General features: G+C 43.9%; 1 protein-coding gene across 4 annotated transcripts in view; it reads left to right on the forward strand.

The window, feature by feature from the left end:
* Positions 1–16,592: 16,592 nt before the first annotated feature.
* The window catches only part of scarf2 (scavenger receptor class F, member 2), an 88,736-nt gene continuing 79,587 nt past the window's right edge, over positions 16,593–25,741 (forward strand). For 3 of the 4 annotated variants that reach the window (XM_084308929.1, XM_084308930.1, XM_084308931.1), the window contains exon 1: positions 16,593–17,324. In XM_084308929.1, coding sequence (XP_084165055.1) covers positions 17,215–17,324 — 110 coding nt within the window. In that variant the 5' untranslated portion in view covers positions 16,593–17,214. The remainder of the gene's footprint in view (positions 17,325–25,741) is intronic. The other variant, XM_084308932.1, reaches the window with a different exon arrangement.

Here is a 25,741-nt window from a genome sequence, read left to right on the forward strand (position 1 = left end):
GCTTCCAATATGCCCTACACAAACACGCACATCTCTCTCTCTCCTCTCTCTCTCTCTCTCTCTCTCTCTCTCTCTCTCTCTCTCTGTACTCTCCTATTCCCCCCCTCCCTCTCTCTCTCTTTCTCTCTCTCTCTCTCTCTCTCTCTCTCTCTCTCCTCTCTCTCTCTCTCTCTCTCTCTCTCTCTCTCTCTGATCCATGCAAAAATAATCACTTATGTATATCTTGTCCTTTTAACAAGTTACCATTCATTGTCCGGGTAATTATGGGCCCCCCGCGGCGAAATTAATTAGTTCAACAACAACACACAGCATCGCTCTAACAGGGAGAGCGAGCGAGAGAGAGAGAGAGAGAGAGAGAGAGAGAGAGAGAGAGAGAGAGAGAGAGAGGAGAGAAGAGAGAGAGAGAGAGAGAGAGAGAGAGAGAGAGAGAGAGAGAGAGAGAGAGAGAGAGAGAGAGAGAGAGAGAGAGAGAGAGAGAGAGAGAGGGAGGGAGGGGGGGGAATAGGGAGATCGCAACTCTCACTTGTTAAGTTGAAACGCACCACTGTCCAGCAGGCAGAAGGGCTTGATAAAGTATATCCACTGTCCAGACTGTGTTGATGTCCATCCATGTCCACTGCATCCAGCTAGCCATATAGCTTCTTGTTAGCCAAGTTAGGCACCACAAGTACTGTGACGAGCTGTGTCTTTGCCCATTTCCGCGTCGAACAGCCTGCAAACTACCTGGCGTTCTATCGCCATGCTCTAAGACAAACTCTAACCGTAACCAACTTCGAAAGAGTGCCTAAGCTTAACCGTCGAAAGAACTTGCCGTCACGCTCTAAGACAAACTCTAACCTTAACCAACTTCGAAGAGTGCCTAAGCCTAACCAGTGTAGAAACTGTCGTCGGCCAATCAGAGAGCGTCTCCGAGAAATGCGGCTACGGAAAGTATAGACGCTGCTTGCTTAGATGATCTAGATCGCTTGAAAACGCGCCCGGCTTCCATCATATTACATCATATTTCAACGCACAGTGCGTTACGCACTGATAGGTGAAATTTATTTGCTTGAACTATTTCATTGGCTGCGAGGATACAGCGATGAAACCAGTGCACGCCCTGCCGTGCGTGATACGAGTCGCCCGGCCTGAGAGGTATAGTTACTAGTGACTTCCTGTGAATGAAAAACAATTATTTATATTTGATGTATTAACGTTATATTGTGCATTGGAAACACAAACATACTTAAAATGAGTAAATATTATTCATTTTAAACATCTAGGGCTCTAAAATAAAAAGATTTAATAAAAGATTTTCTTCTTCTCCTCTCTCTTTACCAGGGCGGTCGGCGCCCCAGCGCCCCTAGTGGAGAAACCGCCACTGCATGGCACTACATGATACTACATGGTACTACATGATACTACATGGTACTACAGGGTACTACATGGCACTACATGGTACTACATGGTACTACAGGATACTACAGGGTACTACAGGGTAATACATGGTACTATATGGTAATATGGTACTACATGATACTACATGATACTACAGGGTAATACATGGTACTACATGGTACTACATGGTACTACACGGTACTACATGGTACTACATGGTACTACATGGTACTACATGGTACTACAGGATACTACAGGGTACTACAGGGTAATACATGGTACTATATGGTAATATGGTACTACATGATACTACATGGTACTACAGGGTAATACATGGTACTATATGGTAATATGGTACTACATGATACTACATGGTACTACAGGGTAATACATGGTACTACATGGTACTACATGGTACTACAGGGTACTACATGGTACTACATGGTACTACAGGATACTACATGATACTACAGGATACTACATGGTACTAGTTTCAAGTTTCAAGTTTCTTTAATAGTTGTCATACAGAAGTACAGAATACTTTTATACAAAATGCTTCTTACTGTTACGCTCCAGAGACTGTGCAAGACAAGATAAGTATGAAATAAAATAACATAGTATAGCATGTAAATTAGAAGTAAAAAAATGAGGTCACAGTGTTCAGTATAGACATATGTACAATGTTCGATGCAGAGTAGACGTAACTGAGTTACCATATAATATACAATACTGTGTAGTGTACTAATATACAATACTATATAGTGCAAGGCAGAAATAGGATGAGGTGCAATTTAGGTACAATTTACAGTAGGTGTACGAGTTGTAGTGCAAATCCTTTATCAATAAATATAAAGTGTGTTTGTGTGATCTAAAGTGTGGAGAGTGGGTGCTGCAGTGTGTTGTTTGTTTAAGTGAGTGTGTGCGTGTGGGTGTGTGTGCTGTGTGCATTTGATGGTTGTTGCATAGTGTTTATTGTTCGTTTAGCAGCCTGATGGCCTGGGGATAGAAGCTTCTTCTGAGTCTTTCTGTGCTCGCCTTAAGACTCCGGTATCGCTTGCCTGACCGCAGCAGTTCAAAGAGGCAGTTGTTCGGGTGGCTCGAGTCCTTAATAATTATCTTAGCCTTCCCCTTGCACCGCTTGTTGTAAATGTTCTGGAGGGTGGGAAGCCCCCCTCCAATTGTGCGTTCGGCTGAACGTGTCACTCTTTGTAGTCTGCTACGGTCTTGTGCAGTGCTATTCCCAAACCAGGAGGTGATGTTGCCAGTCAGGATGCTCTCTATTGTACATGAGTAGAAGTTCCTAAGGATCTTCTGACTGACTTGGAACTTCCTTAGGCGCCTGAGGAAGTAGAGGCGTTGTCGTGCCTTCTTCACAACACTGTCAATGTGTGTGGTCCATGTCAAATCCTCGGATATGTGGGCTCTGAGGTACTTGAAACTGTTCACTCTCTCAACCGGTGCCCCGTCGATGCTGAGGGGGCTGTAGTCCTTGACCCTCGACCTCCTGAAGTCCACAATCATCTCTTTTGTTTTGCTGACGTTCAGGGAGAGGCAGTTCTCCTGACACCACTGTGACAGGTTCTCTACCTCTTCCAGGTAGGCCCTTTCGTCGTTGGCAGAGATCAGGCCCACCACTACTGTGTCATCAGCAAATTTGATGATGGTGTTGTTGTTCCGCTGTGCTACGCAGTCATGTGTGTACAGGGAGTAGAGGAGGGGGCTCAGAACACAGCCCTGGGGGGCCCCTATGTTGAGCGTGATGGATGAGGAGGTGCAGTTGCCTGCTCTTACCACCTGGGGTCTGCCCGTCAGGAAGTCCAAGACCCACTGGGGTCTGGTCCCTGAGCTTGGCTATGAGTTTGGAGGGGACTATGGTGTTGAATGCTGAGCTGTAGTCGATGAACAGCATTCTCACATAGTTCCCCTGCCTCTTGTCCAGGTGTGATGCTGCTGTGTGCAGCACATGGGCTATGGCGTCCTCCGTGGACCTGTTGGGGCGATATGCAAATTGCAGAGGGTCCAGGTTGATGGGGAGGGAGGAACAGATGTAGCCCTTCACTAGCTTCTCAAAGCACTTCATGGCTATGGAGGTGAGGGCTACAGGGCGGTAGTCGTTGAGGCAAGCGGGCGTAGATTTTTTGGGTACAGGGATGATGGTGGACTTCTTCAGACAGGTGGGGATGACAGCCTGTTCCAAGGACAGGTTGAAGATGTCAGTGAATACCGGGGCCAGTTGGTCGGCACAGACTTTTAGGACGCGGCCGGGGATGCCGTCCGGTCCTGCTGCCTTCCTGATATTCACTTTTTTAAAGATCCGTCTCACCTCATGCTCTGTTACCCTGAACACTGAGTCTCCATCAGCAGACCCCCCCCCCCCCATTGCCGTGGTTTGTAGGCTGGTGTTTTTATTCACAGCCTCAAACCTCGCATAGAAGGAATTGAGATAATTTGCTAAGGAGATGTCATTGTTCAGTTTGAGGGAGGTGCCTTTGTAATCTGTCATTGTTCTGAGGCCCTGCCACATGCCTCTAGAGTCAGCCTGTTCGAACTGAAGTTCAACTTTATCCCTGTAACGCCGTTTTGCCTCTTTTACTGCTCTCCTGACGTTGTATCTTGCCATCTTGTGTTCTTCCATGTTGCCTGTCTCCAGCCCGGTGTTGTATGCTGATGTGCGCACTTTCAGAGCCTCACGGACGGATTTGTCTACCCAGGGCTTTTGATATGGGTAGATTTTAATTGTGGTGGAGGGGATTGTTTCTTCTACCAGAGTACAGACATAGTCAAGCACCGTTTCAGTGTATTCGTTAATATTGGCTGTGTTATTACGGAATACACTCCAGTCTGTGCATTCAAGTGCAGCTTGGAGTGACTCCTCTGACGTCACGGCCCAACGCTTAACCTCTCGCGAGACCACCGGCGTTCGCTTGAGACTTTGTTTATACTTTGGCAAAAGGAATATGGCGGCGTGATCGGACTTACCGAATGGACTAAGAGCCTGTGACTTATACCCATTCTTAAATTGCGAGTATACATGGTCTAATATGTTCTCGCCTCTGGTGGGACAGGTCACATGCTGATAGAAATTCGGCAACACCTTTTTAAGACGTGCGCTGTTGAAATCACCCAGAACCACAATGGCAGCGTCAACGCTAGCTATCTGTTGTTTGTTTACCTCGTCGTGAAGTTTTGAAAGTGCGACCCCAGTGTTCGCGTGTGGTGGAATGTACACTCCGATGAGGATGATGGACGTTAACTCTCTTGGGAGGAAGAAGGGTCGACATTTTATCGTGATAAACTCCAGGTCTGGGGAGCAGTGGTTAGACAGTTCCTTTGCGTTGCCTAAGTCGCACCACTCCTTGTTTATCATGAAGCCAATGCCGCCTCCTTTCTTCTTTAGTGACTCTTCTGCCGTCCGGTCCTTGCGGAGGACGAAGAAGTGGTCTGCCGGTTCTATTGCGTGATTCGGGACATCTGGACTCAGCCAAGTTTCTGTGAAACAGAGGACGTTACAATCCCGAATGTCCCTCTGGAATTGGATCCGTGCTCTGATGTCGTCCAGTTTATTTCCTATCGATTGCACATTGGCCAACAATATGCTGGGCAATGTGGTTCTGTGTCGTTTGGACCTCAGTCTGTTCCGGACCCCGGCTCTCTTCCCTCGTCGTCGTGGCTTCTCCTGGCTTTGGCCACGGCCACAACAAAGGATCTCTGCTGGCCATTGTTGTTGTTCGGCAATCCGATCCAGAGAGCAGTCCAATCGGTAAGTTTTCTTTAATCCAATGTCAATGATTGACTGACGGTCATACACGTATAATGCACCAACAGTAGGTGCAAATAAAACTCTTAATACTATAAAAATTAACAAAAGAAAGCACAGTCTTGACGGAGCGATCAGAGAGGCAGCCGTTCGTTGCGGCGCCATGGTATTCACATGGAACTACAGGGTACTACATGGTACTACATGGCAATACAGGGTACTACATGGTACTACAGGGTACTACATGATACTACATGGTACTACATGGTACTACATGGCACTACAGGGTACTACATGGCACTACAGGGTACTACATTGAAATATGACTGATATTTGTTTTAATATGCTTTGAACAATTGAACAATATAAAATATATTAACTAAATATCATTGAATCAGACAAATTAACTGAGCAGATCATAATAATTGTTCTTATTGTGACATATATGTCACATAAAATTTTCATTAACATTTTAAGGTTATATGCCCGGTGTGACGTATGTGTCACAGCGATTTTTATCGATTGTTTTCTTTATCATTTTGTTCAAGAAATGTGTTCACAACAGGTTATATATAATAAAGAACATGTTATGTAAGCATTATAAGTCTTAAATGGACAAATCTTACCTTTTAGCAACAAGAATCTAGCTTTTGAATGCTAGCTATCTGTCAGCTTAGTCACCACCAGTGTTAATTTTGGCAGCTATTTTCATTTTAGTTTTAGTCTTAGTCATGTGTCAAGTGCTCCTTTTTCGTTTTCATCATATTTAGTCATTTTCGGGGCGGCTAAGTGGCGCAGTGGGCAAGGCACTCACCACTAGTGCAGGAGATGCTGGGTTCGAGCCCAGCTCTCGGCATTGCTACCAGCTTGGCTGGTTGTTCATACTAACACAATGCAGTGTTAGGGGTGGGAAGCTGGTGGGGTGGGGATCGGACGTTGTGGACAGCGACTCCTACAGGTCGGCTGGTGCGCCTGCGCAGCAGAATCATGAAGCAACGGGAGCGGCGTGACCCTCCCACGCAGACCCTCACCACTGAGAGATCGCGCTGTGCAGGTGAAAAGATGCGACGGCTGCCTCCTCGTGTACCGGAGGGGACGTTACATGTGTTCCTAATGTGTGCTCAGTATGTATGTGATGATGACACGACACAAATAATTATTACTCTTGTGTGTCGTAACGTTAGCGGCCACCACATCTACACGAACGTCTACACAACATATAAGAGTTGTTTGTAGGTCGGAAATGATGGAATAGATTTACCAACAAACAAAGGTGTTTAACCTGCTCATACCTTATAATTAAAAGCGTGGGGCAGGAGCAGCACGGATAACTTGGTTCTGTATCGTGCTTGCATTCAAACAGACGGCAACACACGTGACGTCAAGTCTCGCTCGCGTGAGACTTCCTCTCTAGATACTCTTCAACACCTGGCCAGGGTACTCCTGGGTCCTAGTGTCCCCCCTTGTTACACTATATGTCATGCACATGTATTTTAATAAAATTGCATTTATCTTTAGTCCTAATTCTGTCACTGTTTGATGTCACAAAGAAGGGTGTATCCGAAAGCTGCCTACAACATTTGTAACATGTGATGAAAAAGTAAACAAATAATTAACTGTATTAGACACTTGTTAATGATGAATAGGCTTCACTTTAGATTGGCCCCCACGATAGCATCTGCAAATGATTTATAGATGTTTTATGAATGTGTTAACAAATCATTTGTTGAACATGAAAAATAAATGGAGATACAGTAGTCGTTTTTTCATATCCATTTTTCAAAGTATCTACAAATGTGTTACTACACATTAAACAACATTATTTAATGATGAACTAATCAAGTACAAACAATGTTGATAATGAGTTATAAATAATGTAGAACTAATCTGTAAATGTTATACAAATATAGTTATAAATGATTTAATAATCATTTATGAATGTATATAAATGGTTTGTTCATGATTAGTTCATTATCTACAAATACCTTATAAATGTATTATAACAGGGTGTTATTATAAAGTGCTACCCAAAACACAATACTTAGAATAGAGTTGCACCACATTTCCAATACAACACATGCATATGAACGTCTAGGCTACTCACTTTAACACAAAACATATAACAACCATAACATATGATCCCATTTTCAACATATGAGAACATATATCTCAACACCCCCACTTGTTCTCATCATCTCAAGCCGAAAATGACGATACTCATGTTAGTTTCCAAAAAAGAAACTCTTGAATTTATTCAACTTGAACTTAACTACCGGTTTTGTAAGTATGTCTGCAGCCATATCTTCTGCTGGGCAGTAAAAAATATCGATTTTCCCTTCGGTGACTGCCTCACGAATAAAGTGATACTTTACATCAATGTGTTTGGACCTCTGTCTGTTCACTGGGTTCTTACTGAGTGCAATGGCCCCCTGGTTGTCTTCATGAATCTTTGTACAATGGTAGACTCTCTTATCCATGCCATTTAATAGTTGAGTTAGATACATGCTTTCCTGAGTAGTAGTAGCTAGACTGATGTATTCAGCCTTACATGTTGAGAGTGCTACTGTTGGTTGTTTCTTTGACTTCCAGGATATTGCAGGGCCTTGTTTAGTCAGGCTAAAACAGTATCCTGTCGTACTTCGTCTATCTTCCACATAAGATGCCCAGTCAGAATCACTGTAAGCTATAAGACTTAAGTCTTCATCTGATTTCTTGAAGCACAACTCGTAGTCACTGGTTCCCTTTAGGTATCTCAAAACATGTTTAGCAGCTACCAAGTTCTCTGTTTTTGGATTTGCCAGTGTTTGTGATAATTTACTAACAATCCAGCTAATATCTGGTCAGGTACAAGTCATTGCATAGATCAAACTGCCTATGATCTCACGGTATTCTTTGGGATTAACATTGTTGTTGTCACTCTCCTCAATTCTATCAACTTACACTTTTAATTCACATGGTGTATATCTAGGTTTACAGTTTGACATTCCAAATCTATCAAGCATTTTTAGAATGTATGTTTTCTGATTCATTTTTTTTTCTTCTTCCTTTTGTTCAAACTGAATGCCCAGGAAGTATGATATTTTCTCCAGATCCTTCATGTTAAACTGGGCTTTCATGTTTTCCTTGAAACTGTTCAGAAGTTCGTTACTGCTAGCGGCGATGATTAAATCATCGACCCAGATTAGTACGATAATTGTTTCATCACCCATCTCTTTTCTGTATACACAGTGATTAGATAGATTTCTTGTAAAGTTGTCTTTCTCTAGATGATCATTTAGGAGTTTGTACCAGTTCCTTCCGGACTGTTTCAGACCATAAAGGGATTTCTTTAATTTACATACCAACTTCTTCCCAGTCTCTGATACCTCTTCATAACCCTCAGGTTGTTCTAGGAATATGTCTTCCTCTATAGGAGTATGTAAGTATGCCGTTTTGACGTCCATTTGATGGACAATGAGGTAATCTTGTACTGCTACTGTACCTGCATCAATGCCCTTACTGACGTAAGGTTTGCTGTTGGAGCAAACATCTCATGGTAGTCTATGCCTTCTGTTTGATTGTAACCCTTAGCAACGTATCTAGCTTTATATATTTTGCCTCTTTCAGCATTTTCTTTAATGGCATAGACCCATCTACCCCCCACTGTGTTCCTGCCCTCAGGCAAAAAGGTGTAAGTATTGTGGTTTCCTCCTCTCTCTTTTTGGATAGCGGCGTTTTTCACTAGGACTAGGTTGTGGATCTGCATCGTTTTCATCCTGTTGATCTGTATCTGTATTTACAGTCTCGTCGCTCCCCTCTAGAACCTGACTCTCTGTGTTCTCCTCACCCTGTGGCTGTGGTACATGAGTGCTGTTCTTACTACCAGACTCTCTGCCTTGTGTCAGGAATTCTGTATCATCCTCATCAGTTTGAGTCTGTTGTTTCACACTGTTCTTTCTAATGAATTTTACTAGCCTGTGTTTTGATACCTTTCCTGTATGCGGTTTGTATACTAGGTATGCCGGGCTGTTTTTACTGTATCCCACAAATATCCCCTTTTCACATCTGGGGTAGAGTTTCTTATGATCGTGTTTATATGCATAACACTCTGAGCCGAACACCCACATTTTTGAGAGGTCTGGTTTCTTTCCTGTTAACATGAAGTAAGGGGTATTTTTGGTCCTTTCGTTGTAGCATCTATTTCGGATGTGAGCTGCATTTTGTACAGCATAAGGCCACAGTGTCTTTGGTAATCTCTTTTCTAATAATTGGCACCTTCCCATTTCAAATAAAGTCCTAAACTGTCTCTCAGCTGTGCCGTTTTGATGAGGGGAATAGGGGCATGATGTCTCATGTCATATCCCTCTATCTCTCAACAGTGACTGAAAGGAGTTGCTTGTGTATTCCGTACCATTATCTGACCGTATGGTCTTGACTTGACCATATGGTGCACTATCTGCCAGGAATCTTTCAGTTGCTAATGTTGTTTCACCCTTGTTTTTGAGGAAATAAACAGACACTGCTCCTGAGAAATCATCTGTGAATGCGATTGCATATCTATGTCCATCTTGAGTAGTTGGGTCAATGGGACCTGCTAAGTCAGTGTGGGGGGCACTAGCTTTTGCATCAGGTTTCCTATTTCTGTTGTTGGTCAATTTTCCTTCAGTACAGACACTACAGTCTATCTTAGTGTTGTTACCTGTTATCTTCATACCCTCTACCACCTTTGGTAATTTCAACACATCATCTACGTTACAATGACCCATGATCTCATGCCAAGTTTTTACATCACAAGTTAAGCTCACTTTGTCTCTGGACATCATATCATTAATTGAATGATCAACACAGGTTTCATTATTTACCGTTTCCAGGTAGTACAGTCTCTCATGCTGCTCTATGCGGAAAACAGCGCCATCTCTGTTGGTGACCAGGTTCTGTCCTTCTTGGAATGTCACCTTGTCTCCGTCTGCTGTGGCTGCTTGCACGGAGAGTATGCTCTGTGGATACGATGGGATGAACAGCGCATTCCTCAGTGTTATTCCGACGCATCTTCCTTCCGTGTCCTGTAGGAACACCTCTGCGTCGCCTCGTTTCATTGCCACATTGTTCATCCTGGTCCCGTCAGCTAGTTCCATGTAGTGGTGACTTTGGGTCAAATTTCTCGTCAAATCTTGTGAACTTGTTTTCCTCTGTTATGATGTGGGATGTAGCTCCGCAGTCTACCATTAGTCCGTTTCTTCTGATAGTGTCTGGGAGGAATCCTTGTCTGACTGTGAATACAAATGTATGTTCTTCACGTTCTTGTCTGTCCGCCATCTGTTTTGCGTCATCTCTCTGCTGGGGTTTTCTCCTGCATGTCTCATCGCTGTGTGTAGAACTTTTATGGTAGTTACACCACTTCGCTACACTGGTTCCTTTTTGCCGACACTCTCTTGCTATATGACCACGGCCTCCGCATCCGTAACATGTCACCGATGATACGTTTACTTTCATCACATTGTCTGATTTTTCTTTAGTGTCAAACTTTTCTGTCTCCTCGTAACTCCGTAGTTTCCTCTTGAACTGGGTAAATGTCAGTTCATCACTGCTCTGTGTCGTATGGATGGCAAAAGGCTTATACGTATCTGGAAGTCCTTTTAGAATCATGGCTATAATTAGCCTGTCACTAATAACTTCCTTTGCATTTCTTAGGGAAGTTACTGCCTTTTCAGCTTGAATGATATAATCTGTCACCGTTTCACCAGACTCTTTCTTCAGTGACGTTAGTTCTGTGTACAGGGCAATAATTCTTGGCTTACCCTGACTTGCGTAATGACTTCGTAGTATTTCGAGTGCTTTGTTACCGTCATCTGTCGCCTCTCTCATAACCAACGATAGACTTTTGTCATCCAGGAATTGTATTAGCTCTGTGTAGCATTCTTCGTTCTTGTTGTCATCTGGACTGTCCTCAATGGTGCAGAGTATCGTGTCTTTTAGTCCCATCATTCTCATGTGGCCGAGAAACTTCACTTCCCAAAGCTCGTAATTGTTTTCATCTCCGTCGAAAACTAATCTCTGCCATCATCCTCCTGCGGTACCACCACGCCTGGGTCCATAACCTGTAGAGTTTCCTGTTCCTTCGCTCTCCATGTTCAATGTAGAGGGTTCTGTTTCTTCGTCATCAGTGTTCTTCAATGTAGAGGGTTCTGTTTCTTTGTCATCATGACTCATATCTTATCATATGTATTTATCCACACAAAGAACGCCTGATCCGTTTTGTTTCTTTTATGTGAATAGTTTATTTACAATAAGTGAACCAAACTTCTCCTCCATTACAAACACCACAAACACTCCCAGCTGTGACACACCATTTTCACCCCTGTGTGCACTGACAGCTGACTGATGACAGCTGACAGCTAGATATACGTACTCGGCTTCCCGCCACTGCGTCATACCGCCATGTCTTTACGTACTGCAAGTACAAGAACAAAACACAATACTTAGAATAGAGTTGCACCACATTTCCAATACAACACATGCATATGAACGTCTAGGCTACTCACTTTAACACAAAACATAACAACCATAACATATGATCCCATTTTCAACATATGAGAACATATATCTCAAGTCTCAATATTGTCTTTTTTGTTTTAGTCTAGATTTAGTCGACGAAAACGGATGACATTTTTGTCTATTTTTAGTTCATGGAAAAAAACTTGTCAGAAGTCAGAAATAGTTAACATGGAACATATTCTGATTTAAATTGCGTATAGGGGAATCTGAGTCGGCGGCACAAGTGATACACAGGAAGGGTGCGCTGTCGATCTGTGAATGGAGAAATAACTTAATAAGACACATTATCTCTTCTTGCCTTGCTCAGCTGGCAGCGGTCTATTTGATAAATATTAAATAACAATCTGCTTGCATAAAAACATATAAAATGATAAATCACATTTTGAGGTTGGTGTAAAGTGCCACATGGTGATGGAAGAGGTCTGGTTAGGGGTTAGATTTAGAGGTGGTCTAGGTTTGGTTAGGGGTTAGAGTTAGAGATGGTCTAGGTCTGGTTATGGCCCCTATTAACCAGACCTAGAACACCTCTGACTCTAACCCCTAACCAGACCTGACCACTCCTAACTCTAACCCCTAACCAAACCTAGACCACCTCTAAATCTAACCCCTAACCAGACCTCTTCCATCACCATGTGGCACTTTACACCAACCTCAAATTGTGATTTATCATTTTATATGGCAGCGGTTTATTCTATAACAACAGGATCCTGTAAACTAAGTAAACAGAACACACAGTAGTACTAGTAGTAGTACACACTGATTGCAATCTGCTTGCATAAAAACATTATATAAAATCACATTCTGAGGTCAGTGTTAAAGTGCCACATGGAAGAGGTCTGGTTAGTGGTTAGAGTTAGAGGTGGTCTAGGTCTGGTTAGGGCAACTTAGGGGTAGTTTTGCTCACTGATGGGGTCCCATGTTGTGCAGTAGGTGCCCTTTTTTTCTTTTCGCCCCTGCCCTTCAAACAGCCTGAGTCCGCCACTGGTCCTAACTTTAGCCAAGGTAACGTTAAGCTAAAACTAGCTTTTCAGATAGCTCTTCAGCTAATGCTAATAACACAGAGCTCCCTGTCAGCCGGCACACTGCTCTGTCGGGACGATGGCATAATAATAATGTGAATTATTCTAAAAGTTATAATTATTTGGTCTCGTCTTGTTTTAGTCAACAATATCAACATACATGAAGAGAAATTTCGTCCTGGTTTTTGTAAATTGAATTTTTGTGTCCTCAGTTGTGGTCAACGATATTTAATTAACTATTTAGTCACGTTAGCGTCACATGGTCTTCAATAACGTGACGTCACGTCTCGTTGTCGTCATGAAAATACCTTCGTTGACGAACATCTTTCGTCATAATTTTCGTTGACAAAATTAACACTGGTCACCACCATCAATCAGCATTGTGGAAAGGTGGTTATGGGAGCACAACATCACATGACCTGTCACATGACCCACCAAGGATAAAGCTTTATATGGAAATGTTCAGAACATGTAAAGTACATGTGACACCTGTGTCACCGTGGGTCCTTATGGGTTCAAACAGATATTGTAAATGTCTTAAACAATGCAGTGCCTATGTACTTATCTACTGTGTTAAAACAAATTATATGGAAATGTAATATATGACTATGTGTATATGCAGGAATGCCATACATTCCTGTGGACCTATACAACATGCAGGCACCTGTTGTGTTCTAATAATGTTGAGCTCAGTTGTAATCCAATACCTAGCTGACCATACCTACATTTTCTTTATTTGGTCTTGTGTCAATCTTGTTTCTCTGATCCTATTTCTGAAAATGCATTTCGATTGGCTAATGGACGACATAAAAGTCACTTGTCACTTTCTGCTCTGGGCAGAATCTAGAATGTCTGCCCGTTGAAATGACCAACCAATTATTGAGCTGTACTGTACTGTACCCATTCTGCAATCTGTTAATAAAGTTTTCATTCATTCATTCATTCAATCAATCAATTCAATCAATCAATCAACCACATTTCAACGTATTGTATACCTGTCTGTAACATATTTTGATTCTCATCTTGGAATAAAACCATTGAAAGATGCTCAACCTTTCATTATTGATTATTATAACTATGACAATTTGGATATTGAATAATAATAATAATCCCCCCTCTACTCCGGTGTTCCCCAGGGCTCTGTGCTTGGCCCTATCCTCTTCATTATCTACCTCCTCCCACTCGGTCGGATTCTCCGCAAATACAGCATCAATTTCCACTGCTACACGGACGACACCCAGCTCTATGTTTCCTCCAAACCCACTTCCACCCTCCCTCCCTCTTCCCTCTGTGCCTGTCTACAGGAAATCAAATCCTGGTTCACCTCAAATTTCCTGAAATTAAACAGTGGCAAAACAGAGGTAGTCCTCATTGGCTCCAAGTCCACACTCACCAAGCACCCCAGTTTCACCCTCACCATAGACAAATCCTTGGTTTCCCCTTCCCCCCAGGTCAAGAGTCTGGGTGTCGTCCTCGACAGCACCCTATCATTCCATTCCCACATCAATAACATCATCCGGTCCGCCTACTTCCACCTTTGCAACATCAACCGCCTCCGCCCTTCACTCACTCCCAACAGCGCCGCAATCCTGGTCCACTCCCTCGTCACTTCCCGCTTAGATTACTGCAACTCCCTTCTCTTTGGTCTCCCCCACAAACTCCTCCATAAGCTCCAACTGGTCCAGAACGCTGCTGCCCGCATAATCACCAGAACCCCTGTCATCAGTCACATCACCCCCGTCCTACGCCAACTACACTGGCTTCCCATTAAACTCTGCATAGACTACAAGATCCTCCTCCATACATACAAGGCCATTCACAACCTCGCCCCTCCATACCTGTCCGACCTCCTTCATATCAACATTCCCACCCGGTCCCTCAGGTCTGCCTCCTCCATCAACCTGACCGTCCCCCCAGCCCGTCTGTCCACCATGGGGTCAAGAGCCTTCAGCTGCTCTGCCCCCCGCCTCTGGAACTCCCTCCCCCCCGACATCAGGAACATTGACTCCATCATTTCTTTTAAAACCCACCTCAAAACCCACCTTTTTAGGCAGGCGTATGTCTGATTTTATTTTCTGTCTGATTTTATATATTTTTATTTTTCTTATTTTAATGTACTGTGATTATGAATTTAACTGTTTTTAAATTGTTGTATGGCGTCCTTGAGTGCCTTGAAAGGCGCCTTATAAATAGAATGCATTATTATTATTATTATTATTATTATTATTATTATTATTATTATTATTATTATTATTATTATTATTATTATTATTATTATTATTATTATTATTATTATTATTATTATTATTATTATTATTATTATTATTATTATTATTATTATTATTATTATTATTATTATTATCCTTGTTATTTTTTATATATAATCATCATCGGTCGATTGCCAAAAATGTTAGCAGTCCCCCTTGTTATAGCCCCGCGCCAACAGGGGCCAGTGCCAGTTCAGTCAACAGAACAGACGGGGGCGCTATTGTCCCGCACAAGTCAATCCACCCCGCTGTCATTTCTCTCCCTCAGTTTTACTAATTGCAAAGGACATCATATTCTAAATGAGAGCGAATGGGATATATATCATAGAAAAAAACAAACAAAAATAAAGGCATTGGCTGATGGTGGTGATTGATGATGATGACGGCTGTGATGATGATGATGATCCCCCCCCCCCCCCCCCCCCACCCAACCACCTCCAATGTACAGTCCCCCCCCACCCCCACCTACCCAATCCAATGTACAGTTTCTACGCCTAATGTATATACTCTTTTCTTTCTGGACTCTTTTTGTATCACAAACAGTACTGTAATTGCAAATCTGGTATGTCATAAATGTATAGATGTAGCAGTACTGTCTATCTGTATGTCATGTATGTCATATTATATGTTACGATGAATTGAAAATGGGGGACCCTGATGTAAACAAGACGAAAGTCTTTCTCTGGTCTGCATCCCCTTAACAATTGTATGTATTGAGCTGTACTGTACTGTACCCATTCTGCAATCTGTTAATAAAGTTTTCATTAATTCATTCATTCATTCATTCATTCATTCATTCATTCATGATGACAATGAAGATGATGGTGATGACGACGGTGGTGGTGGTGTTGATGATGATGATGATAGAGGTGGTGATGATGATAATGATGATGATGGTGCTGCTGGTGCTGGTGGTGGTTTCATCAGATGATTAAAAAAAAGTTAACTATTGTATTTGGCTTGCACCAGCCAGTGGTGCTAATTTGAGATAATGAACGAAATGACTAAGTTAAACATTGTATTGTTGTTTCACCAAGACGCAGCCACTATAGAACCGAGAACTCGCGTTGCAGACAGACAGGCAGACAGACAGACAGACAGACAGACATACAAACAGACAGACAGACAGACAGACAGGCAGGCAGGCAGGCAGGCAGGCAGGCAGGCAGGCAGACAGGCAGACAGACAGACATGCAGGCAGGCAGGCAGGCAGGCAGACAGACAGGCAGGCAGACAGACAGGCAGGCAGGCAGACAGACAGACAGACAGGCAGGCAGGCAGACAGACAGACAGACAGACATACATACATACATACAGACAGACAGACAGGCAGGCAGGCAGGCAGGCAGGCAGGCAGGCAGGCAGACAGACAGGCAGACAGACAGGCATACAGACATACAGACAAGCAGGCAGGCAGACAGACAGGCAGACAGACAGGCAGACAGACAGGCATACAGACAGACATACAGACAGGCAGGCAGACAGACAGACAGACAGGCAGACAGACAGACAGACAGACAGACAGACAGACAGGCAGACAGGCAGGCCTATGTAAATGTGGTGGCGCACGAAGCTGAGTTAACGGTGCGGCCAAGGTTAGAGTAACAAATGAGGAATTTCCCCCTGCCATTCCTGAGAGCGCCAGGGAGACACAAGTTACGGATGAAACTCTCATCAGGGGACAAACAGGAAAATAAGATCATTTGATTGCTTTATTTTATACAATCGTTTATAGCCATTCTAAACATTTTCCCGAGCGGTGAAGAAATCAATGACGGAACAAATCGTTTTTTTTACAGGGATGTTTGGGAAATTGGGACCTCATCAATTTGCGTTGACTAGCTATAATTGTCCTTTAGGGAAATCAATGGAATTGATACCGGTGGTGCAGCCAGGTATATAGGGAAGCCATCCACAGAGTAGAGAGTATATACGGTGATTTGAGAGTTTTAATTAGGTTTTTATAACTTTTCTCTCCTCTTTCTTGGAACGGCGCACTTGGGATTGCTGTCGCCAGACTTTTTTCATCTGTCGGTTTCGTCGATGGCGCAGAGGGTGGAAAGCTCGTTCCCTCTTTTTGGATGAGGATTTACTTTTTTATTGGGTGCAGTTTTTTAGGATATCCGCAACAACAATAACAGGGTTGTTGGATTACACACAGGAAACACGTTGGAGTGGTCGACACAGTGGAACTATCACTTTTGGAGAGAGGAGAATGCGGAGCAGAAAAGGCGTCTAGAAGGATGCTGCTTCTTGTACAATGGAATTGAAGAACTCCGTTGGTGTTGTCGCGGTGATTTGTCTATTCATTTGCTCCGTTTTAAGCCAAGAACTCAATCCCAAAGGCAGGAATGTATGCAAAGTACCAGGGTAAGCATTGCGCACCGTTACAGTAGCGTACGGGCCCACAGCCCTATTCAGTACCCGCTGTTCTGAATGTGGAAATAGCGCCTCTCAAAGAAAACAAGTTGTCTACCTCCCAGTCAACACTTATAGTTCTCTATCGGATAGCCCAGGGCTACACCTATAGTTTCAACTATTGATCTGATTGTTAACACCGTTGTATTTACTTTCTGAATAACTCTGAAAACAGATGCATTAATGCGTTTTCTTTCCCATAAGCATAACATCATTTTAATTTGGGGGGAGGAGTCCGTTGAAGAAAGCAGCCTTCCAGAATCCAGATGCGTCCCTGTACACTACATCTGGAGCGCGGATGTGTTTGCGTCGCTCTGTAGGGGGCGCTACTGCTGACACAGCCCACGGAGTCGTGGCGTCTGCTGATAAGAGCGTTGGAAGCCACGTTGTGGCTTATAGTTTATTTTAAAACCAGACACCAGTTGTCAGTTGTCACTCCTACAGTGAGACGTTTTAGAGACATGACTGCTGGGGTGTTATCTTGACTGTGAAATAAAGGAGGTCAGTATTGACCATTTTTCAGCAGCTTGTTTCAAAAGCATCACGTTGATTTAGCCTTGAAACAGAAAAGGATACACGTTATTAATTTGACCTTTGACCTACATAGTCAAATGTCAGCCAGACACGTTCTTGGGCCGTTTCATTTAGTGAATGAACCAATTCAGTGTCTATCTGTATGTCATGTATGTCATGTTATGATGAATTTAAAATGGGGGATCCTGATGTAAACAAGACGAAAGTCTTTCTCTGGTCTGCATCCCCTTAAATGTGTATTGAGCTGTACTGTATTGTACCCAATATGTTAATACAATTTTCAATCAATCAATCAATCAATCAATCAATCAATCAAGATGTCAGGAAAGAGCCCAGGAAATATATCTTACCTAATGGACACACCGGTTCATTACTGTTACTAAATGAATAAAGGTCAAGAAAGCCAGTGTCCTACTTGGGGCAGGTTCAGAGATCGTCTCCCACAGATCTTGGTTCTGGGTTTTAGAAGACCGAAGTTCACGTTCACAGGCACTGATTTAGGTGTCCATAACATACCCTTTATGAATTATGTTTTGGGGTCGATTACACTAGTCAAAAAGCAAACTACAAATCTGGTCCGAGACTCACTCGGTCGCCATAGTGGATATTTCAGCTGCACAATTGGGCCTACATGCCGTGATAAAACAGAGATAGAAAACATGTGCTCCTAGCATGTGAAAATATCATTTGTTTCTTGTCGCCCACTTGACCTCCCTCACAGACTGTGGCCCCGATGTGAGTGGGAACTGAAGTGAGTGGACTCTGTTGTGCGTTTGTAGTCACAGCAGAGAGAGGACGAAGGTGAAAAGAGATCCACACATGTTCTCTGCATTTTCACAACACACATCGCAATGCAAGAATAACTGCTGCGTCACAGACTTGTGCTCTCATCTCAAAGACCCCAGTGTTTTCTTTTGCCCTCATTGTACGGCCAGTGTGTCAGCGGTCTATCGGGAGTAGTCAGGGTGATTACATATCACCCCACTGCCCTACAAGTTTGACATGTTGCCCTCCTTCCTACCATACTGTATAATGCAATAGGACTTGGCTGTTGTAAGCTGACCCCTCGCACTTTCATTCATCTGACTGTTACGCAGTTTTTTTTAATCGGTTTCTGACCTTGTTCATGTGAAGAATTGAAGGAAGTAGTATTGCGTCTATCATCCTTGGCCAGCATTTCCTGCCCATGTCCTCGCGTTGCTAAATGAGCTACTGAATAATAATAGTGGCCACTGACTGGATCGGCGAACAATTATTTGTTTTTGTTTGTTTGAGATCATTCTCACTCCTTCAACACTCATTGTTTGTCAGCAGTAAGAATATGTCTGGGAAATGTGAAAAGCTGGTTTCCATCTGATCAATTTATTTTTAGCGCTGATGTACAAACATGTGTTGTTGGCCGAGTTGCAAAGCGATCACTGAAGAACTTGGGAGACAACATGCCTATAAATTATTTGGACTATCTGGTGCAGAGGAAAGGCAAACGGGAGTGATGCTTTCCTTCAAAACATCACATTTGTTCCACACAACACAAGGGATACAATCCGTCTCCCACAGTGCTGAGGAGGTTTGAGCTGCGTGTGTCAAAGGTCAAGCAGGGTCAACTCCATTCATGTTGACTGGAGTTTGTCAAGATTAGGGACAGCATAGAGACGAATCCCTGGAATAAATCATGGATGTCGGATGTGGTTCGATGGAAGGAAATGGGTTCTACATCCACGCAAATGAGCCACTCTCAAAACCTACAGTACACCTAATAAACACACGTTAAAAAGCCTTATTCTTTTTAACTGCCTGGGAATCACATATTGGAGTCATTCAATCGAACAAAACCACTTGCACTAGTGTTTTCTTTTTTTGGTATTGGAAGCAAAAACTGCATTTGTTAGTGTAACAAGGTTTAAACCTTGCAGTAGTAGCCCCTTCGTGTGAATTCACCCCTATGTAAAATAGCCCTGTTTCGCCCCCCTAATTGGATCCTTTTCAGGTGGTGGAATGGTTAAGGCTGAGCGGCCATGTGGTGGTGGTGAGCAGTGGGCTTGCGGTTCCACAGATGGACAGACGCCAAGCGGAATGTGGCTGCCAGTAACTAGGTACCACCTGTTGTATTATCAGTGGACGACGTCAATGGGATATGAAGCATGTCTCTGACAAATCACATTTATGTCCTTCTATTTACTATTGATTAGCCTATGATGTGAAACAGGAAGAAGTTTGAAAGTGCCAGATGTGATTTTTCAGAGACTAGGCTTCCTCCTCCACCAGTGATATTATATAACAGGTGGTCACTAGTTACTGGCAGGCTTCCTCCTCCACCAGTGATATTATATAACAGGTGGTCACTAGTTACTGACAGGCTTCCTCCTCCACCAGTGATATTATATAACAGGTGGTCACTAGTTACTGGCAGGCTTCCTCCTCCACCAGTGATATTATATAACAGGTGGTCACTAGTTACTGGCAGGCTTCAATCCTCCACCAGTAATATAACAGGTGGTCATCACTAGTTACTGGCAGGCGTCCTCCTCCACCAGTGATATTATATAACAGGTGGTCACTAGTTACTGACAGGCTTCCTCCTCCACCAGTGATATAACAGGTGGTCACTAGTTACTGGCAGGCTTCCTCCTCCACCAGTGATATTATATAACAGGTGGTCACTAGTTACTGGCAGGCTTCCTCCACCAGTGATATTATATAACAGGTGGTCACTAGTTACTGACAGGCTTCCTCCTCCATCAGTGATATTATATAACAGGTGGTCACTAGTTACTGGCAGGCTTCCTCCACCAGTGATATTATATAACAGGTGGTCACTAGTTACTGGCAGGCTTCATCCTCCACCAGTAATATAACAGGTGGTCACTAGTTACTGACAGGCTTCATCCTCCACCAGTGATATAACAGGTGGTCACTAGTTACTGGCAGGCTTCATCCTCCACCAGTGATATAACAGGTGGTCACTAGTTACTGGCAGGCTTCATCCTCCACCAGTGATATAACAGGTGGTCACTAGTTACTGGCAGGCTTCATCCTCCACCAGTGATATAACAGGTGGTCACTAGTTACTGGCAGGCTTCATCCTCCACCAGTGATATAACAGGTGGTCACTAGTTACTGGCAGGCTTCATCCTCCACCAGTAATATAACAGGTGGTCATCACTAGTTACTGACAGGCTTCATCCCCCACCAGTAATATAACAGGTGGTCACTAGTTACTGGCAGGCTTCATCCTCCACCAGTAATATAACAGGTGGTCATCACTAGTTACTGACAGGCTTCATCCTCCACCAGTAATATAACAGGTGGTCACTAGTTACTGGCAGGCTTCATCCTCCACCAGTAATATAACAGGTGGTCACTAGTTACTGGCAGGCTTCATCCTCCACCAGTAATATAACAGGTGGTCACTAGTTACTGGCAGGCTTCATCCTCCACCAGTGATATAACAGGTGGTCGCTAGTTACTGACAGGCTTCATCCTCCACCAGTGATATAACAGGTGGTCACTAGTTACTGGCAGGCTTCATCCTCCACCAGTGATATAACAGGTGGTCACTAGTTACTGGCAGGCTTCATCCTCCACCAGTAATATAACAGGTGGTCACTAGTTACTGACAGGCTTCATCCTCCACCAGTGATATAACAGGTGGTCACTAGTTACTGACAGGCTTCATCCTCCACCAGTGATATAACAGGTGGTCACTAGTTACTGACAGGCTTCATCCTCCACCAGTAATATAACAGGTGGTCACTAGTTACTGACAGGCTTCATCCTCCACCAGTGATATAACAGGTGGTCACTAGTTACTGGCAGGCTTCATCCTCCACCAGTAATATAACAGGTGGTCACTAGTTACTGACAGGCTTCATCCTCCATCAGTAATAGAACAGGTGGTCATCACTAGTTACTGGCAGGCTTCATCCTCCACCAGTAATATAACAGGTGGTCACTAGTTACTGACAGGCTTCATCCTCCACCAGTGATATAACAGGTGGTCACTAGTTACTGACAGGCTTCATCCTCCACCAGTGATATAACAGGTGGTCACTAGTTACTGACAGGCTTCATCCTCCACCAGTGATATAACAGGTGGTCACTAGTTACTGACAGGCTTCATCCTCCACCAGTAATATAACAGGTGGTCACTAGTTACTGACAGGCTTCATCCTCCACCAGTGATATAACAGGTGGTCACTAGTTACTGGCAGGCTTCATCCTCCACCAGTAATATAACAGGTGGTCACTAGTTACTGACAGGCTTCATCCTCCATCAGTAATAGAACAGGTGGTCATCACTAGTTACAGGCAGGCTTCATCCTCCACCAGTAATATAACAGGTGGTCACTAGTTACTGACAGGCTTCATCCTCCATCAGTAATAGAACAGGTGGCCACTAGTTACTGACAGGCTGCGCACCAGTACCATGTGAACCTGAACATTAATACCATGATCTTAACCATGTAAACCTGAACATTAAGACCATGATCTTAACCATGTGAACCTGAACATTAAGACCATGATCTTAACCATGTGAACCTGAACATTAAGACCATGATCTTAACCATGTGAACCTAAACATTAAAGGGGAGATGAAGCAGTGAACAATGTGATCCTAGTTTGTTTGTTGTGTACCTTGTGTAAGACAGGGTCCTATAATAAAATGTGAAATCCTGCTTATTTGTCTGAAAAATCAAATATAATTTCCCTGTTTTCGCCATGGGCGGCGCCATTTTGTTGCTGACGTCACGGTGTTGGTTTGGTGTATACACTGCTGGGTAGCTGCATAGTAAACATGGATTGTTGGGTCAGTCAGTAAATAAAATGTTGCCTACAAAACAACGGGACCGCGGTGGTTCTTTTTGTAAAGCTCCTGGCTGTTCAAACTAATTTGACTGTGTGAAAGAGAGGAAAGTTGGTTAATTTCCACAAACTACCAGTGACGTTGGCTCAGGCTGGCTGCACTCAGGCTGGCTGCACTCAGGCGGCGCGATCAGCCTGTTGGACAGGGAATGAAGATCTGCGGCGAACACTTCATTGCCTCGGATTATGTTGTTGGGGTGGGAGGTTTGTCCAGAAGACCACTAATCAGCTGAAGCCCGATGCGGTTCCCTCGGTCTTCGACAGACAGACCGGCGCAGGCAGTTCAGCGTTGCGGAGCATTTAGCCTGCTGGCTACCTAGCTCCACTTCAACCAGCATCGGGAGCTCCAGCAGCTTGTCGATGTACTAATAGCCTCAGCAAGCTAACGTTAGCTGGCTCCAGCAGCTTGTCGATCTGCTGGAGCCAGCTAACGTTAGGTTGCTGAGGCTACCAGCACATCGACAAGCTGCTGGAGCCAGCTAACGTTAGGTTACTGAGGCTATTAGCACATCGACAAGCTGCTGGAACTCCCGATGCTGGTTGAAGTGGAGCTAGGTAGCCAGCAGGCTAAATGCTCCCGACGACATCGACAAGCTGCTGGAGCCAGCTAACATTAGCTTGACTGGTTGCTGGCTAACTAACGTGGCTACTCGTCCCGGGAGATAACGGCGCTGCCTGGCTGGTTGCTGGCTAACTAACGTAGCTACTCGTCCCGGGAGATAACGGCGCTGCCTGGCTGGTTAGCGTTAGTTAGCCAGCAACCAGCCAGGCAGCGCCGTTATCTCCCGGGACGAGTAGCCACGTTAGTTAGCCATCAACCAGCCAGGCAGCGCCGGTATCTCCCGGGACGAGTAGCTACGTTAGTTAGCCAACAACCAGCCAACAGCGCCGTTATCTCCCAGGACGAGTAGCCACGTTAGTTAGCCAACAACCAGCCAGGCAGCGCCGTTATCTCCCGGGACGAGTAGCCACGTTAGTTAGCCAACAACCAGCCAGGCAGCGCCGTTATCTCCCGGGACGAGTAGCCACGTTAGTTGGCCAACAACCAGCCAGGCAGCGCCGTTATCTCCCGGGACGAGTAGCCACGTTAGTTAGCCAGCAACCAGTCAAGCTAACGTTAGCTGGCTCCAGCTGCTTGTCGATGTCGTCGGGAGCATTTAGCCTGCTGGCTACCTAGCTCCACTTCAACCAGCGTTGGGAGCTCCAGCAGCTTGTCGATGTGCTGGTAGCATCAGCAAGCTAACGTTAGCTGGCTCCAGCAGCTTGTCGATGTGCTGGTAGCATCGGCAAGCTAACGTTGGAGCTCTCAACGCTGGTTGAAGTGGAGCTAGGTAGCCAGCAGGCTAAATGCTCCCGACGCTGAACTGCCTGCGTCTGTCCCTGTCCAACAGGCTGATCGCGCCGCCTGAGTGCAGCCAGCCAACGTGCAAACAACACTGTTTTTTTCACTGGTAGTTTGTGGAAATGAACCAATTTTCCTCTCTTTCACACGGTAAAATTAGTTTGAACAGCCAGGAGCAATACAAAAAGAACCACTGCGGTCCCGTTGTTTGGTAGGCAACATTTGACTGACCCGACAGTCCATGTTTACTATGCAGCTACCCAGCAGTGTATACACCAAACCAGCACTGTGACGTCAGCAACAAAATGGCGGCGCACATGTTCATAAATGCTACATAAATGGACATTACAAATAGTTTTTTCTTAGAAATGCCTTATTTTTATAACGTGATTTTTTCTGTGGTTTATCTAAATACTAATTTGATGCTATGACTATGTGTTTATCGCTATGCTTCATCTCCACTTTAAGACCATGATCTTAACCATGTGAACCTGAACATTAAGACCATGATCTTAACCATGCAGGGCTCTACGCTAACCTTTTTCACTAGGGGCACAAGTGCTCCTAAATGAAAAAAGTTAGGAACACACAAAGAAATGTAGGAGCACCCAAAAATATTTAGTAGCACAGTGAAAATATTTCAAGTAAAAGAGTTATTTTTTTAATAAATGTATGTTTGTACAGTGCGTGCATGTGTGTAAATTAGCTCTTGCTACAACCCTGCATGTTTACATTTTGTATTTTGTACTTGATGTTCATTAACATGTGCTGTCCCTATCAAATCAAACTACTGCTACAAAAGTAACAGTCACTTAACTTTAGCTTTTGCCCCTTTTATGCATACAATGCCTATGTTTTGGCTGTGTTGCTCTTCTAGAGAAATAATCCTTTCAGGGTTGCCTATTGAAATACTGTACACCTCCAGTACAGAAACATTGTTTATGAGTTTGCGTGTCAGGTAGACCATTGATTGACAGTCGAGTCTGCCAATTACGTCACACCGCTTGCACTCCGGCCGTCCGGCACTGCAGCTGGACCCTATTGCCCACCTCTGATTGATTGATTGATTGAAAAGTTTATTAACAGATTGCAGAATGGGTACAGTACAGTACAGCTCAATACATACAATTGTTAAGGGGATGCAGACCAGAGAAAGACTTTCGACTTGTTTACATCAGGGTCCCCCATTTTCAATTCATCATAACATATATGACATACATGACATACAGATAGACAGTACTGCTACATCTATACATTTATGACATATCAGATTTGCAAATACAGTACTGTTTGTGATACAAAAGTGTCCAGAAAAGGAGTGTATATACATTTGGCATAGAAACTGTACATTGAAGGAGGTTGGTTGGGTGGGGTGGGGTTGGGTGGGTTGGGTGAGGGCTGTACATTGGAGGTGGGGGGGGGGGGGGTTGGGAAGGGGACACACACACATTTTACACTGTACATTGGAATATTGACAAAGCCTTACTTGGTCATTTACTGTACAACTAGGTTAGGACATTTGTAGGGGCCAGTTTCGAATTGCAGTCTCACGTAGGTGTTTTTTGAGAGTGTTTTTGAAGGTGGGTAGTGATTCACATTCCTTTACAGCTTTAGGCAGGGCGTTCCACAT

Source organism: Notolepis coatsorum (assembly GCF_963971535.1).
Source record: "Notolepis coatsorum genome assembly, chromosome: 2".
In the NCBI taxonomy this organism is placed as follows: Eukaryota; Metazoa; Chordata; class Actinopteri; order Aulopiformes; family Paralepididae; genus Notolepis; species Notolepis coatsorum.